The sequence below is a fragment of the Erpetoichthys calabaricus genome, chromosome 5 (genome assembly GCF_900747795.2).
Source record: "Erpetoichthys calabaricus chromosome 5, fErpCal1.3, whole genome shotgun sequence".
In the NCBI taxonomy this organism is placed as follows: Eukaryota; Metazoa; Chordata; class Cladistia; order Polypteriformes; family Polypteridae; genus Erpetoichthys; species Erpetoichthys calabaricus.
In genome coordinates, this window is record NC_041398.2 from 178,615,670 (window position 1) to 178,628,022 (window position 12,353).

At 35.5% G+C, this 12,353-nt stretch overlaps 1 protein-coding gene across 2 annotated transcripts in view; it reads right to left on the bottom strand.

Annotated features, from left to right (window-relative positions):
- cep135 (centrosomal protein 135) overlaps positions 1-12,353 on the bottom strand; it is an 89,178-nt gene that overhangs the window by 52,960 nt on the left and 23,865 nt on the right. For both annotated transcript variants that reach the window (XM_051927804.1, XM_028802254.2), the window contains exons 7-9: positions 4,874-5,002; positions 2,412-2,627; positions 978-1,043 (exon numbers count right to left, since the gene is read on the bottom strand). In XM_051927804.1, the coding sequence (XP_051783764.1) occupies positions 978-1,043; positions 2,412-2,627; positions 4,874-5,002 (411 nt within the window). The remainder of the gene's footprint in view (positions 1-977; positions 1,044-2,411; positions 2,628-4,873; positions 5,003-12,353) is intronic.

Sequence of the window (12,353 nt, forward strand, 5' to 3'; positions counted from 1 at the left end):
AGTAATCAGGCCTGGGGGTGGCTACGGAAATTGAACTCAGGTGTGATACACCACAGTTAGGTTATTTTTTAACAAGGGACAATTACTTTTTCACACAGGGCCATGTAGGTTTGGATTTTTTTTCTCCCTAAATAATAAAAACCATCATTTAAAAACTGCATTTTGTGTTTACTTGTGTTATATTTGACTAATGGTTAAATGTGTTTGATGATCAGAAACATTTTGTGTGACAAACATGCAAAAGAATAAGAAATCAGGAAGGGGGCAAATAGTTTTTCACACCACTGTATTTATTCCAAGTTCTTTAAGTATGTTTTGGACCATTTTTTTATTGTGGTATGGTAAAAATCACTTTTTGTACAACCCCATTGGTGTTTTTGGACTCCTATAAAGATTCATTGGTACTTGGTCCCCAACTACTAGATGTCCTGGTCCTGCTAGTCCCAAGTAAAAGAATTTGGAAGTCACAGTGCCATCAACATGAATCTCTAAAAATCTTAAAGAATCCACCAATTTGATTGTTTGACCTTTAAGCCACACAGCAAATTGTGAACTAGTGTTTTGCACTCTAGTATGAACATCCTTATGTTTGCTTTGGATTGAGACTGAGGCATAGTTTTTTTTCCCCACCAAAAAATGCTCCCCCCCCCCCCCCCCAGGAATAACTCATTTTAAAAGTAGGAACAGTTGCATTGCAGCTACTTTTTACAAATATCCTCTACCTAAAACCATGTTTATGTTTCGTGAACCATGGTTTTCTTTTTTTTATCCCCCACTCACTTACTTTCTTCAGAGTCTCAGTATTAATTAACATTTGCTTTGAGTGTATAACACGTGTCCCCAGCCACAAATTCATTACTTACTCATTTCTTCCTGACTTGTCTTAATTGTTTGTCATAAAGCAAACCAAAACTTAACAGTTAGCTTAATGTTTACTTATATAATTTATTGCTCACAAAGGAATAATATCAACTTACCATTTTAATCTTTGAAACAATATCTTCATAATCTTCCAATTCTCTGTGCTGTCTCTGAATTTCTTTCTGTAAATAGATATATTACCAATTTTTTGCGTCATTTTCATTCACCAAGTCAACTACAATGTAGAATTCTGACAAATACTTCCAACATGCCTGTCTAGCTTGGAGATGTACTAAAGTGATTTTAAAAGTTTGTAGACTTGCAATTTAAATTTTAGTTTAGTTTTGTCAAAAAATGTAAATACCATATTAAAGCAAAGAAAACAAAAGGGTTATTGTGAAAAAGAAAGAAAATGGAGAACACATAATATTTAATAATAATAATAATATAATAACAATAAGAATGTAATATCACACCATATAAGCTGCTATCTATTACAGACAATGAACATCACCCACTATGGACCACAATAATTAAGCAGAGGAGTTTGTTTAATTGTAGGCTGCTATCTCAGAACTGCAATACAGAGAGATACAAAAGATTTTTTGTCACCATAGCCATTACACTCCTTAATGCTTCCCAATAGGGGTGGGGGGTGGTTGAGTTCTGGGCCTGATGCTCCTTCTCTGTTTAAAAGCTATATTAGCTATGCACTACATCTGATATCTCACTAATTGGTCAATACTGTACAACCTTTTTACATAATGTGTCACTTTAAACATGCTACCCCATCAGCATATGCCAGGTCACTTTATTTTATTTTACTTTAATATTATGTGGCACCGGTCACCTTACATGTTTGTATCTAACTTGGTATAATAGTTGGCTACTAGTACTTGAATTTCCCTTGGGATTAATAATCTATCAATATTTCACTTGGGAGTTTTGAATTGCAGCCTTCCATAACATTCTATGCTACAAATGCCTACTACACACTATGTCAGAATCCAGAATACATAATGGCTGGAGCATCAAGAACACTTAACCGTTGTGTTGAAGTCTATCCACCTTTATCAGTAGCATCCTAGTAAAGGCAGACTGTAGACTTGTATCATAATAATTATTTTAATACAAGTATAAATTTATCATGTGTTGTTGTGTTGGTTATTTTGTCATAAGTTTGGCTTTTAGGTGACATGGTAAAATGGGCGACCTTTCAATAGTAGGATTACGAGTACTGAACCTGGACATCATCCATGGAGCTGCTCCACACACCAGACGCAAGCAAGTATGAATTAAAAATAAATAAATAAGCCCACATTTGAAAGCATAATAAAACAGACATTTGTCTCGAAGCTTCTTTTAACACACATTATATTTTTATCCTTGTAAAATACACAAAACCTTTTCAAAAACATCCAGATAATTCCTTATTGTGATTCTGAAAGGGGAAAGTCACACAAATGAGTTATACGTTTAAAAATTATCTAAAAGTCACATGTCCACAATAACTGGGTCTGTCAGTGTTTAGACAGACTACCGTATTATACCTTTGCTTCTTCAAGCTCCTTATCAGCTGCTTCCAGAACAATGTTTTTGTCTCTTTCTAATTGTTGTGCAAGCTGATCTATCTCAGTAAGTTCTTGGCATAATTCTTCATTTTTTGCACTTAAATTTGCAATTTCACTGGTGGAATTATGCTTTTTCTCTTGGAGCTCCTGAATGCGTTTTTCTAGCTCATGGTTAGATTTTTGAAGGAATTCAATCTGGGGGGAAAAACACACACATATGCAATTTAAAATGTATAATATTGTAGAAAGGGCCAGTATATATCTAAGATGTTTCAAGTTATGCATGTTGAAAAACTGAAAGAATGAATATGTGCTAAATAAAAAAAAAAATTAAAAAAAATATGTTGTATTGTGGCAGTATAAAGTCAGGAGTGCTGTGCTGGCATGGAAGAACTGCCGAATCTGGGATTATGAATCAGATGCATAATTTTGCAATAAGATATTGGAATACATTTTTGATTGAGGAAGACTGCTGAAATGAAATATATACTGTATTGCAATTTTACACAAAGTGTTATTTGTTCATTAAAGATTGCTTTTTGAGTGTGGATCTAGTCCAGAACACTGCAATTGCAGTCTATCACCCCAAAAAAAAAAAAAAAAAAAAATACTTTTTTCCTCTAATACAATGGAAAGTCTGAAATGTCAAACTTACTGGAAGCAGTACATGAAGTCTAATAATGATAAATAATGCTGTAAAATATTAAAAACATAAAACTACTCGTCAATCACTGGACACATCCCTTGCTCAGATTAGCTACCATTATGCAACATTTTTTAAGACTTAAATTTGACTGAAATTAATTTTATATCTATTTGTTTAAAGCACAAACAAAACTAAAACAGAGCACTGATACTGTAAAAGTTTAGAAATGAGTTACAAAACGAAGAAGAGGAATGTGTTCAGGATCACAAAGCAAATGGAGAAAGAAAGACTAGATGTAGTATGTGTAAATAACTTGAGAAGTGTTGAAGAGAACATCATGATTTAGTAATGGAATTAAGGCTGTACCTGAAAGAAGTACTTGAAAAAAAAAAACTGAAGAATAAGGAGAATGAGTGGGAGAATGACATTTGTGGTGAAAAAAAACAACCTAGCCGAATGTTTTCAACAGAGAAATTTGAAAAGGCACCAAAAAAGAAGACAACAGGTTAAAAAAAATGGACACAAATGGAATGCTGCCCAAAATATTGAAGACTGAGAAAGGGTTCTCAAGGAGATTCTTGAAAATTGGAAAATTTTGTGTTCATTTCAGTCCGCAAAAGAAAGGGTGATCCACTAAAGTGCGGGTCATGTCAAGGGATCAAGTTTATGCAGTAGGCAATGAAGGTGGTTGAAAGAGTACTAGGGAAAAGAATAAAGGATTAGGTAAAGTTTAATGAAATGTGCTATGGTTTTCATGTCTTTGTAGGTAACAACTGAGTCACTGTTGCCAGAAAAATGCAGGAAAAGCATCACTTGATGGGAAAAAATACATTGCTCATGTGTAGACTTGAAAAATGTTTTTGACTGTGTTGCTAGAGGTGGCAGCGAGTGTGACAATTGTTTGTAAAAAGAGTGTGACATTGATGTAGTAAATGTAGAATTAGATATCAGAAATTAAGTTGCTGTGGAGAAAGCAGAGAAGTTCTGATACTCAGGTGACATAAGTGAAGAATAAGGTGTAGTAGCAACAGTAACAACAAGGGTGAGAGGCACATAGAAGAAATTCCAGGAAATGTCCTTCATTTTGACTTGGAAAGGAGCCTCTCTGGCAAGTTTATGAAACCTATGGGTGGACTAGTATGAAGTATGGGATTGAAATGTGGTCGAAGAAGGCAGAAAAGGAAAAAAAGAATAAATAAATCAGGTGTGTCAGAGAAAGACAAGTATTGAGCTGAGAGAAAAAGCCAACGTGGAGGCTATAGGTGCTCAGCAGAGAAGAAATGGACAAAGATGTTTTGAGCAAGTGGAGAATGAACGGATAGATAGGTACACTGTGATGGAGGTAGAGGCAATAAGGCGCAAAAGGAGGACAAAGAAAATGTGGTTGGAAGATTCACATGACATGAGAAGAATGGTTCTCACCCTAAAGAACATAAGACTGCAAAAATTGTAGGAAAAAGATGTATGGGGTAAATTGCCAACCAGGGTAAATTAAGATAAAGACCTTCACACCATTGATGATCATAACGTTGATGATGCTTAGGAGGTAAACAAGAAACATTTGAATTTGTATTTTTTTTTTTTGCTCTGTGTGTTTTTCCTCTGTGAACTTTGTTTTTCTATCCATACCATTAAAGATGTACAGATTAACTGGCAATTCCAAACTGCCCCTAGAGAGAGTGTGAGTTAGCCGTGCAGACAGCTGTTTCCTATTTTGCACCCAATGCTAATTGGATTAGCATGAATCCTCCATTACTGTCGCTGGAATTAAGCAGGTCTAAGAGTGCTATATTACCTGTACATTCAGATGTGCTATCATTTTTTCATTGCTTTTATTACGTGCTTCCAATGATATAACATCATGAGGTCGACCACCATGTAGTGCACGTCCAAGTCTTTCTATTTCTTTATCTCTTTCCTGTACCTAAAACAAAAAAGATTGTGTGTATTTTAGAAAGGAAAAGAGCAATATAAATTACTGCAAAAATTCATACAATAAATGACACATGCATATAATGATTGCAGAATTATAATATTGTTGCAATTTTATTTGACCAATCGTGGACTTGACTACATTTCAGATCTATAATAATAATTAAAAAATGCATAATTAAGGATAATAATCATTAGATGCCTCACTGTTTTCACTTTCAGTCATAACAGCTAATCAGGATTAAAGATGTGCAAAGTAAACTGTACTTTTTCGGATAACCAAGAATATTAATGTTTACTTAAAAATAAAGAGGAAAAAAACAAAAACAAAGTGGCTGATTTTTTACCTTTTTTGTCTACATCTAGCCCAAGGGCTGTTCCTTTATATGGCAATACAGAAAAGGCGGGACACTTTTTTTATGAAAGAAAATTATGGCAATACTGCTTCTACTTGGAGGCAAGTAAAGAAATATCAAATGTCACAACAAACATAAGCCATCACTTTATCTCATTTCCTGTACCTTTTTATTTGGTGAGATTTAAGGTGGTACTACAAGTAGTTTATGTAGGACAGAAAAGAATTCGATAATCCTTGAAATTATTTTCAGGGAAATGAATCTCGGGTTCTGCCAGATACACAAAAAGGAAGATTTAACCATTTAATGTCTACCACAAGGACTTTCAACATTCACCCATGACTTCCGTCAAATTCTTTCATTCATCACCCAAAGTTTGTGATCAAGGGTGACTGATAAGCAAATTATGAGCTTCATGTGAGGGCTAAAGCTTGTATAGCATATTCAGAAATTATTCATACCTCTTCACTTTCTGAACACTTTATTGTATTGTATATTTAATTTTAATTAGATAATTTTGCCATTTCTGATCATCAATCTCCTGGCTGGGGCAGTGAGATGGTAATTTCTGTAGGGTCAGAGGGTGGGACTGGACCGCATGTCTGCCTGGGGGGTTGCCAACCAGGATCTCAAGCTGTTTCATCATGTGGTGTGTGTGGCAACGCACTGCACCAGTGCATTCTCCCCAATCTGACCTGACCTGCAACCAGTTTCCCCCACCCCATCCACTTATCCCCAACAACTTCAAGTGTGTCCAGGGTTCTCAGTAATTCATAATGGCAAAGCAAAGACAAGTTTTTAGAAAAGTTTGCAAAATAATTAAAAATCAAAAACCAATATCTCTCATTCATGTAAGTATTCAAACCCTATGCTGTGTCACTCCACACTGTGGTCAAAAATGTTCTATTTGCTTTAGTTATTTTTGATGCGTTTCTAGAACTCAAGTGAAATCCTCCTGTGGCAAACTGAAATGATATGACATACTTTAGAAAGGCACACATCCGTCTATACAAGATCCCACAATTTACACTGCATGTCAGGACAAAAAAAATAAGTCATGTAGTCCAAGCAACCTAAACTCATGGTGGGGCACAGATCAAGGCAAGGGTATAAAACCATTTTGAAAGCATTGAGTGTTCCTATGTGCCAAGTGGCCTAAATAATTAGGAAAATTCCCTACTTCCAACTTCCTAGAGTTGGTTGTTCAGTCAAAATGAACAACAAGTAAAGAATGGCCTTAGTCAGTCCAAAACTCCTCTGTTGAGAATTATAGGAAGGACCATCTCAGCATCACCCCATCAATCAAGGATTTATGGTAGAGTGGCTAGATGAAAGCCACTCTTTAGAAAATGGCATATGTCAGAGATTCTCTGGTCTGAAAAGACAAGAAATGACCATCTCTAAGGCAGAATTCCATGCACTATGTCTGGCAAAGACCTGGAACTGTTCATCAGTTGCTTAATACCACCCCTTTGGTGCCAGATGCTTCATGCTAAGGGTTGTTTATCAGCAGCAGGAACAGGGATACTGATCAGAATTGAGAGAAATATGAATGCCACCACATATAGAGAAGTCCTTGAAGAAAACCTGCTCCAGAGTACATGCAACCTGAGACTAGAGTAATGTTCACATTTCAGCACGACAATTACCTCAAGCATCTAGCCAAGACAATGCTGGAGTGTTTTTGGGAAAAAAGCCCAAACTTAAACCACAATGAAAATCTGTGGAGAAACCTTAAGATGGCAGTTTACAGAAGCTTTCCATCAAATCTAACAGAGCTTGAGAGGATCTGCCTGTAAGAACTTGAAAAACTGCCCAAATTCAGATGCACAAAGCTTGCAGAGACTTGCCCAAGAAGACTCAAAGCTACATTTACTGTCAAAAGGGCTTCAGCATTTCACCAAAGGTCTGAATGCTTACATGAATGACAGATTTAAAGTTTTGATTTTGAATACATTTTCAAATCTTTCTGAAAACACTTTCCGAATATGGGAGTCTGAATGTATATTAAATGGGCAAAAATTGTAAATCTATCAATTTAAAATTACATCTTCAACACAATAAGGTGTACAGAAAGTGAAGGGGGTAAATACTTTCTGAATCCTCTGTACATCTCCACAATTATCTAATATTATACTTGCACTACTACATTAATTTATTAGTCTAATCTTCTCCATCCACAGTCATAAACAAGACCCCAAGGTATCAAGCACCTCTAATTCAGGTAGTAACTAACACCTCACCTAAAGACAGGGAGCAAAACATTCCTGGAATTGAATTCTGATTGCATGTTTGCAGAGATAAATTTTCATTGTAATCACTTCACAGTCAGTAAAGATCTTAATCAATACTGACTGGTTATTCAGTCTCTGAGGTTTAGTTTACTATTTGAGTCTCCTTTCTGGCACATCCATCAGGTGGCCCAGGCAAATGATAATCTCAGTAATTGGTTAAATATTGTTTTTTTGTAGAAAGGGAGCCTGTGTACCAATCAAAAATAATAAGAATATATAAAAAGAAACCCCTAATAATATCTAGCACCTTTAGCATTTTCACCCATATGTAACTCACTTCTGCTGTCTTAGCACGGTGGAACTTCTTACCAGAAAACCACAGTCACAGAAACAAGATTCTTTACTCCTCATAAATTTAGGGCCCATAACTTGAAATCCTTTAAAAAATCCTTCAGGGTGCTTCTTTAAATGTCCAACAAAATGTCTAGCATCAAATACTTAAAGATTCCTAATCACTGCTTAGAACAGCTTGTCCAATGTCCTATCAGTTCACCTCCAGGTGTCTAGCAGCATACAATAAGCTGCTGGAAGATGCCTAAACATTAATCTCCATTGTCTAAATTCCTTCCTCAGACAGGCTAGCACTGTATGGAAGCCTTCTTTAATATAACTTCAATGCTTCCTTCACCAAAGTTATTCATAAATGACTATGGTAACTAAAATGTCCAACAAAATAGGCAACCATCACCATTTACCATTTATCAAACAATATTTAACCAATTACTGAGATTATCATGCCTCCATAAGTGAGGTGACTGGTGACTCCAGACTCCCTTTAGCTATCATGTTCATGACATGTTACAAAATACGAGAGGGAAAACCTTAAATCACAGTGGAAAAAGACACCTCTTGGAGAGTCCTGGATACCCTTACAACTCATTTTGGTCTTCAGGGTCTTTAAAGCTGATGCATTAGTTGGTTGCCTGACCAACTCAGCATTAGGTACTGACACTGTATAGCCTCAAACTGCATGATAGGACCATATTGTCAACACTCGGGTTTTGTCACTTAGTGCTCTGATTAACAGGCATTTGTCTCAGAAGTCTCGTCTTTGATCAAGGTGCTATAGGCTTCAATTTCAAACCCTTGTATGTTTACTCTTACCAGCTTGGTGACTGCCATTGTAGTTAAATATTTCACCCTTTCTTTTACATCTATAACTCCAGGCAGCTAGAGTATTAGAACCAACAGGAAAGAAAGTATACACTTTTATTTATGCATTATAGATATGCCCAAAATAGAAGTAGAGTACAATGAGTGTTACAAAATAATACAACTACAACATGGTTGATTAGCAGTTTCTTTTGTTTTACATCTAAACATCTAATCCAATACTCTTTGACAACCAGGTGCCTCTTTATCGTACTGGTCTCTTTATATGCCATAGCCTCTGGTTGCATAGCATGACAGACATGACATGGAACTGTATCAATGGAATAACAGAGGCCCCAAGCTACTCTGTTAGTCCTGAATTTAAGCCAGTGATGTGATCCCAGACACTCTTAAACCAGTGCTTTGTAGTGTAGTGTGACTCTATTCTATATATAGGCATCATACTGTAGGACCAGTCCAGCCTTGTTCATGTATAAGTATAACTAAGCTTTTCACTTTAGCTATGGGCTAGATCAGATTTTACAACTTGTCTTGCCTTTTATCTTCCAAATACATGCTGAAGTTTATCTGAAACCAAAATTTGCCACAAGCAGGGCCTGGTTTATCCATCTTCCTTACTGCAAGATTAAACATTACTTCTTTAATTAAAATAAAAAAGCCTGGTTCAGACGTATTCAATAAAGATAATCTATAAATAATTATTGCAATATAGGCTAGATATTACCAAGTTTTATTCTCCTGTGCATCTTCCATGACCAGAAGAGTAACCCAATATGAATGTCTAATTGAGCATTGCATTCAGACTAGATCAGGTCACTTGTCTATATATTTCAATCATTCCTGTTGCAAATTGGGACACCTTGGTTACTTTTTCTGTGCCAAAATAACAGATTTTCTGTTAACCATCTATATAGATCACTTACAAGTTCTAATCACAAGGAAATTTTCTATACATGTTTTACATTTTATTTTTTTGGGATAACATTTGAAATAAATAAAAAAAAAAATACATAAGGTCACATTACCATTTTGTAGCTTTAGTATTTTGCTATGTTTTGATAGAACCTGTCTCACAAGAGACACTATGTGCCATGTCACGATACTCCACTTTATAACCCAGCACATTGCTTGATACAATGTTTGAGATTACAGATAAGAACCTCGAAAAATCTTAGCCTTGAGCTCACAGTTAAAAGTTTTCTAGTTAGCCATTCTGTTTCTTTAATAATTTCATGCTTTCAGCAGCTTGGTTCTAGTGACAACTTGTCCTTTAGTTAAGAGCTTTTGAAAATTCTCATTTAGTCCTCCCTCCCGGTTTTGCTCTTTGGTTTTAGACTATGGCATTTCAAAACTTTAGAAACTGACTCTCATCAGAGTTTCTCAAATATACATGCTTCTCGTCATTCATTTAATATCATACTACTGGTTGCCAGCAAGCAATTCAGAGAGGTTGGCTGCTACTAAAAAAGCAGATGGACCTGGTTTATGCTATAGTTCAGCTGAGTCACTATAACTCCTGCTACTGTGCGCTATAGGATAAAGTATCACTGTGCCATTTTGCAAGACTTTCAATGGCACACAAAGTCTGTTAAGACAAAAGACTTAGCAGGGAGGCAGCTGTATTCACCACAATATGCAGATTAATTCTAGAATTAATACTAAACAATGGCTAAACTACCAAACACTGTACTCCGTCTGATAAAAAGAGTGTAACATAAGGCTAACCCAGACATGTCTACAGAGATTCCTTTAGTCAAAAATGCGCTCAAAATTACATTAATTTTAAGCTTATAAATGAATTAAGAATGGCTATGATGGACAAAATAAGGCTCTGAATATGCAAGTGGAAGAAACTTAGATTCAAATCACTTTAGGCTACACCTTTTCTCCCTCTCTTTGGAGCTGAGAGTGGACACCCAATCTTTCTGGATTGACCTAGGAACATTTTAGATGACCTGAATTAAAAATAAATGTAGGCAGTGGGGACTGTGCCCTGTTAATATACAAGTTCCATTCTTTATCTCAAAATTCTGACTGAAAGGTTCTGGTCCTGTTGCTGCTTGAAAAGCATTGTCATGATGTAGAACTACCACCTGTATCCTCATTATTGTAAGATGGCATAGTTTAAATTACCAATATTGGAGAAAAATTATAAAAATAAAAACAAAAACAAAAAACAAGCAGGTATATTTGATTAAAATTTCTTTTTTTGCATACAATAGAAAAATTGGATATTGGAAGGTTAAATCTGAGATGTAAATTTCTGAAATATCAAGACATACTATCAAAATATAAGTCTAAAACAGCCCATGTAATATATTTAAACACATAGAATGTTAACATTAGTTAAAATAAATGATCATTGTGCATGGGTAAAGCTGACAGAAGCATGTCATCTCTTCTACAGGGATACTATATTCTAAGCAGGTGTTGAACTACTAAATTCTTGCTTAATTGATAATAATTAATATTAGTGGGAACACAAAGTAAAGGCATATAAAGAAGAGTTTGAACAGAATTACACAAAATGGACACAAAAGCACGAAACCTGACTATGAAAGAAACCAGCAAGACAGGAGCCCAAAAGGTCACAATTTAGTCCTTTAGCATCCTGGTCACCAAGAACCCCTGCTCAGCACTCGGCTGCTTGTCTGCGGACTCTGGCACTTGGAAGGTGTTCATAATTGTCAGTTACATAATGTGGAATGCTAGAATACCAAAATATGTAAATCCAGAAGTTAAAGTGAAAGGCAGGTACCAATATTTCTAACACGGAGGCAAAACTGGACTTCCTGATTCATGAAGTGCACACGTCATTGATACATTTTAGCATTAATGGAACCATTTGCAGCAATCCAAGGTATTAAAAGAGGAACTTATATCAAGTCTAAAATGCTGAAAATTTAACTGCATCCACCTCTTTATCAAGATTATAAATTGTGTATGTGGTCTACAGCAGACTGTAATTCCTTCACAGCTGGTTAAACACAGCCTTTGTTAGATTTGTAAGATTTTTAAAACAGGCCAGGATTTTTAAGATAAGGGATATTTTATTTTATCCCAAAATATGGCAGCAAAACTGCCTGGTTGACTAATAAGAAGATCATTATTAAATTGCAGACTGTCTTTTATCTCACTGGTTAATCTTCTGCACCTATTTATGTTTCATGAGCAAATCAGGTGGGGAGTGGGGGATGTGTGGGGTGTGGAGTTTGGAAAAACCCACAAGTACAGCCTAAATTATAATGCTGAAAACTAGAAATGTAAGTAGAAAGCAACAAAGTTACAGGTCTTTTGACCCGTTTAGCCCTTTTTTTTTCCCAGCCCAGTCTATTATACTAAAGTAATAGATGAAAAGAAAAATAATGCTTCTTGACCACTTGGGAATAGTGTTTAACTTTAACTTGACAAATGCAAATTTTGAACTGATTTTATTAACTTTATGATAATTGATTATTTAAGATTTGTGATTTTGCATAATCCCCTAAATGACATACTACATTTGCAAACATCACCTCCCTTTATGCACACTTCCTTATTAATTTTTACTTAACAACAGAAAAGGAAATCATAACTTTCA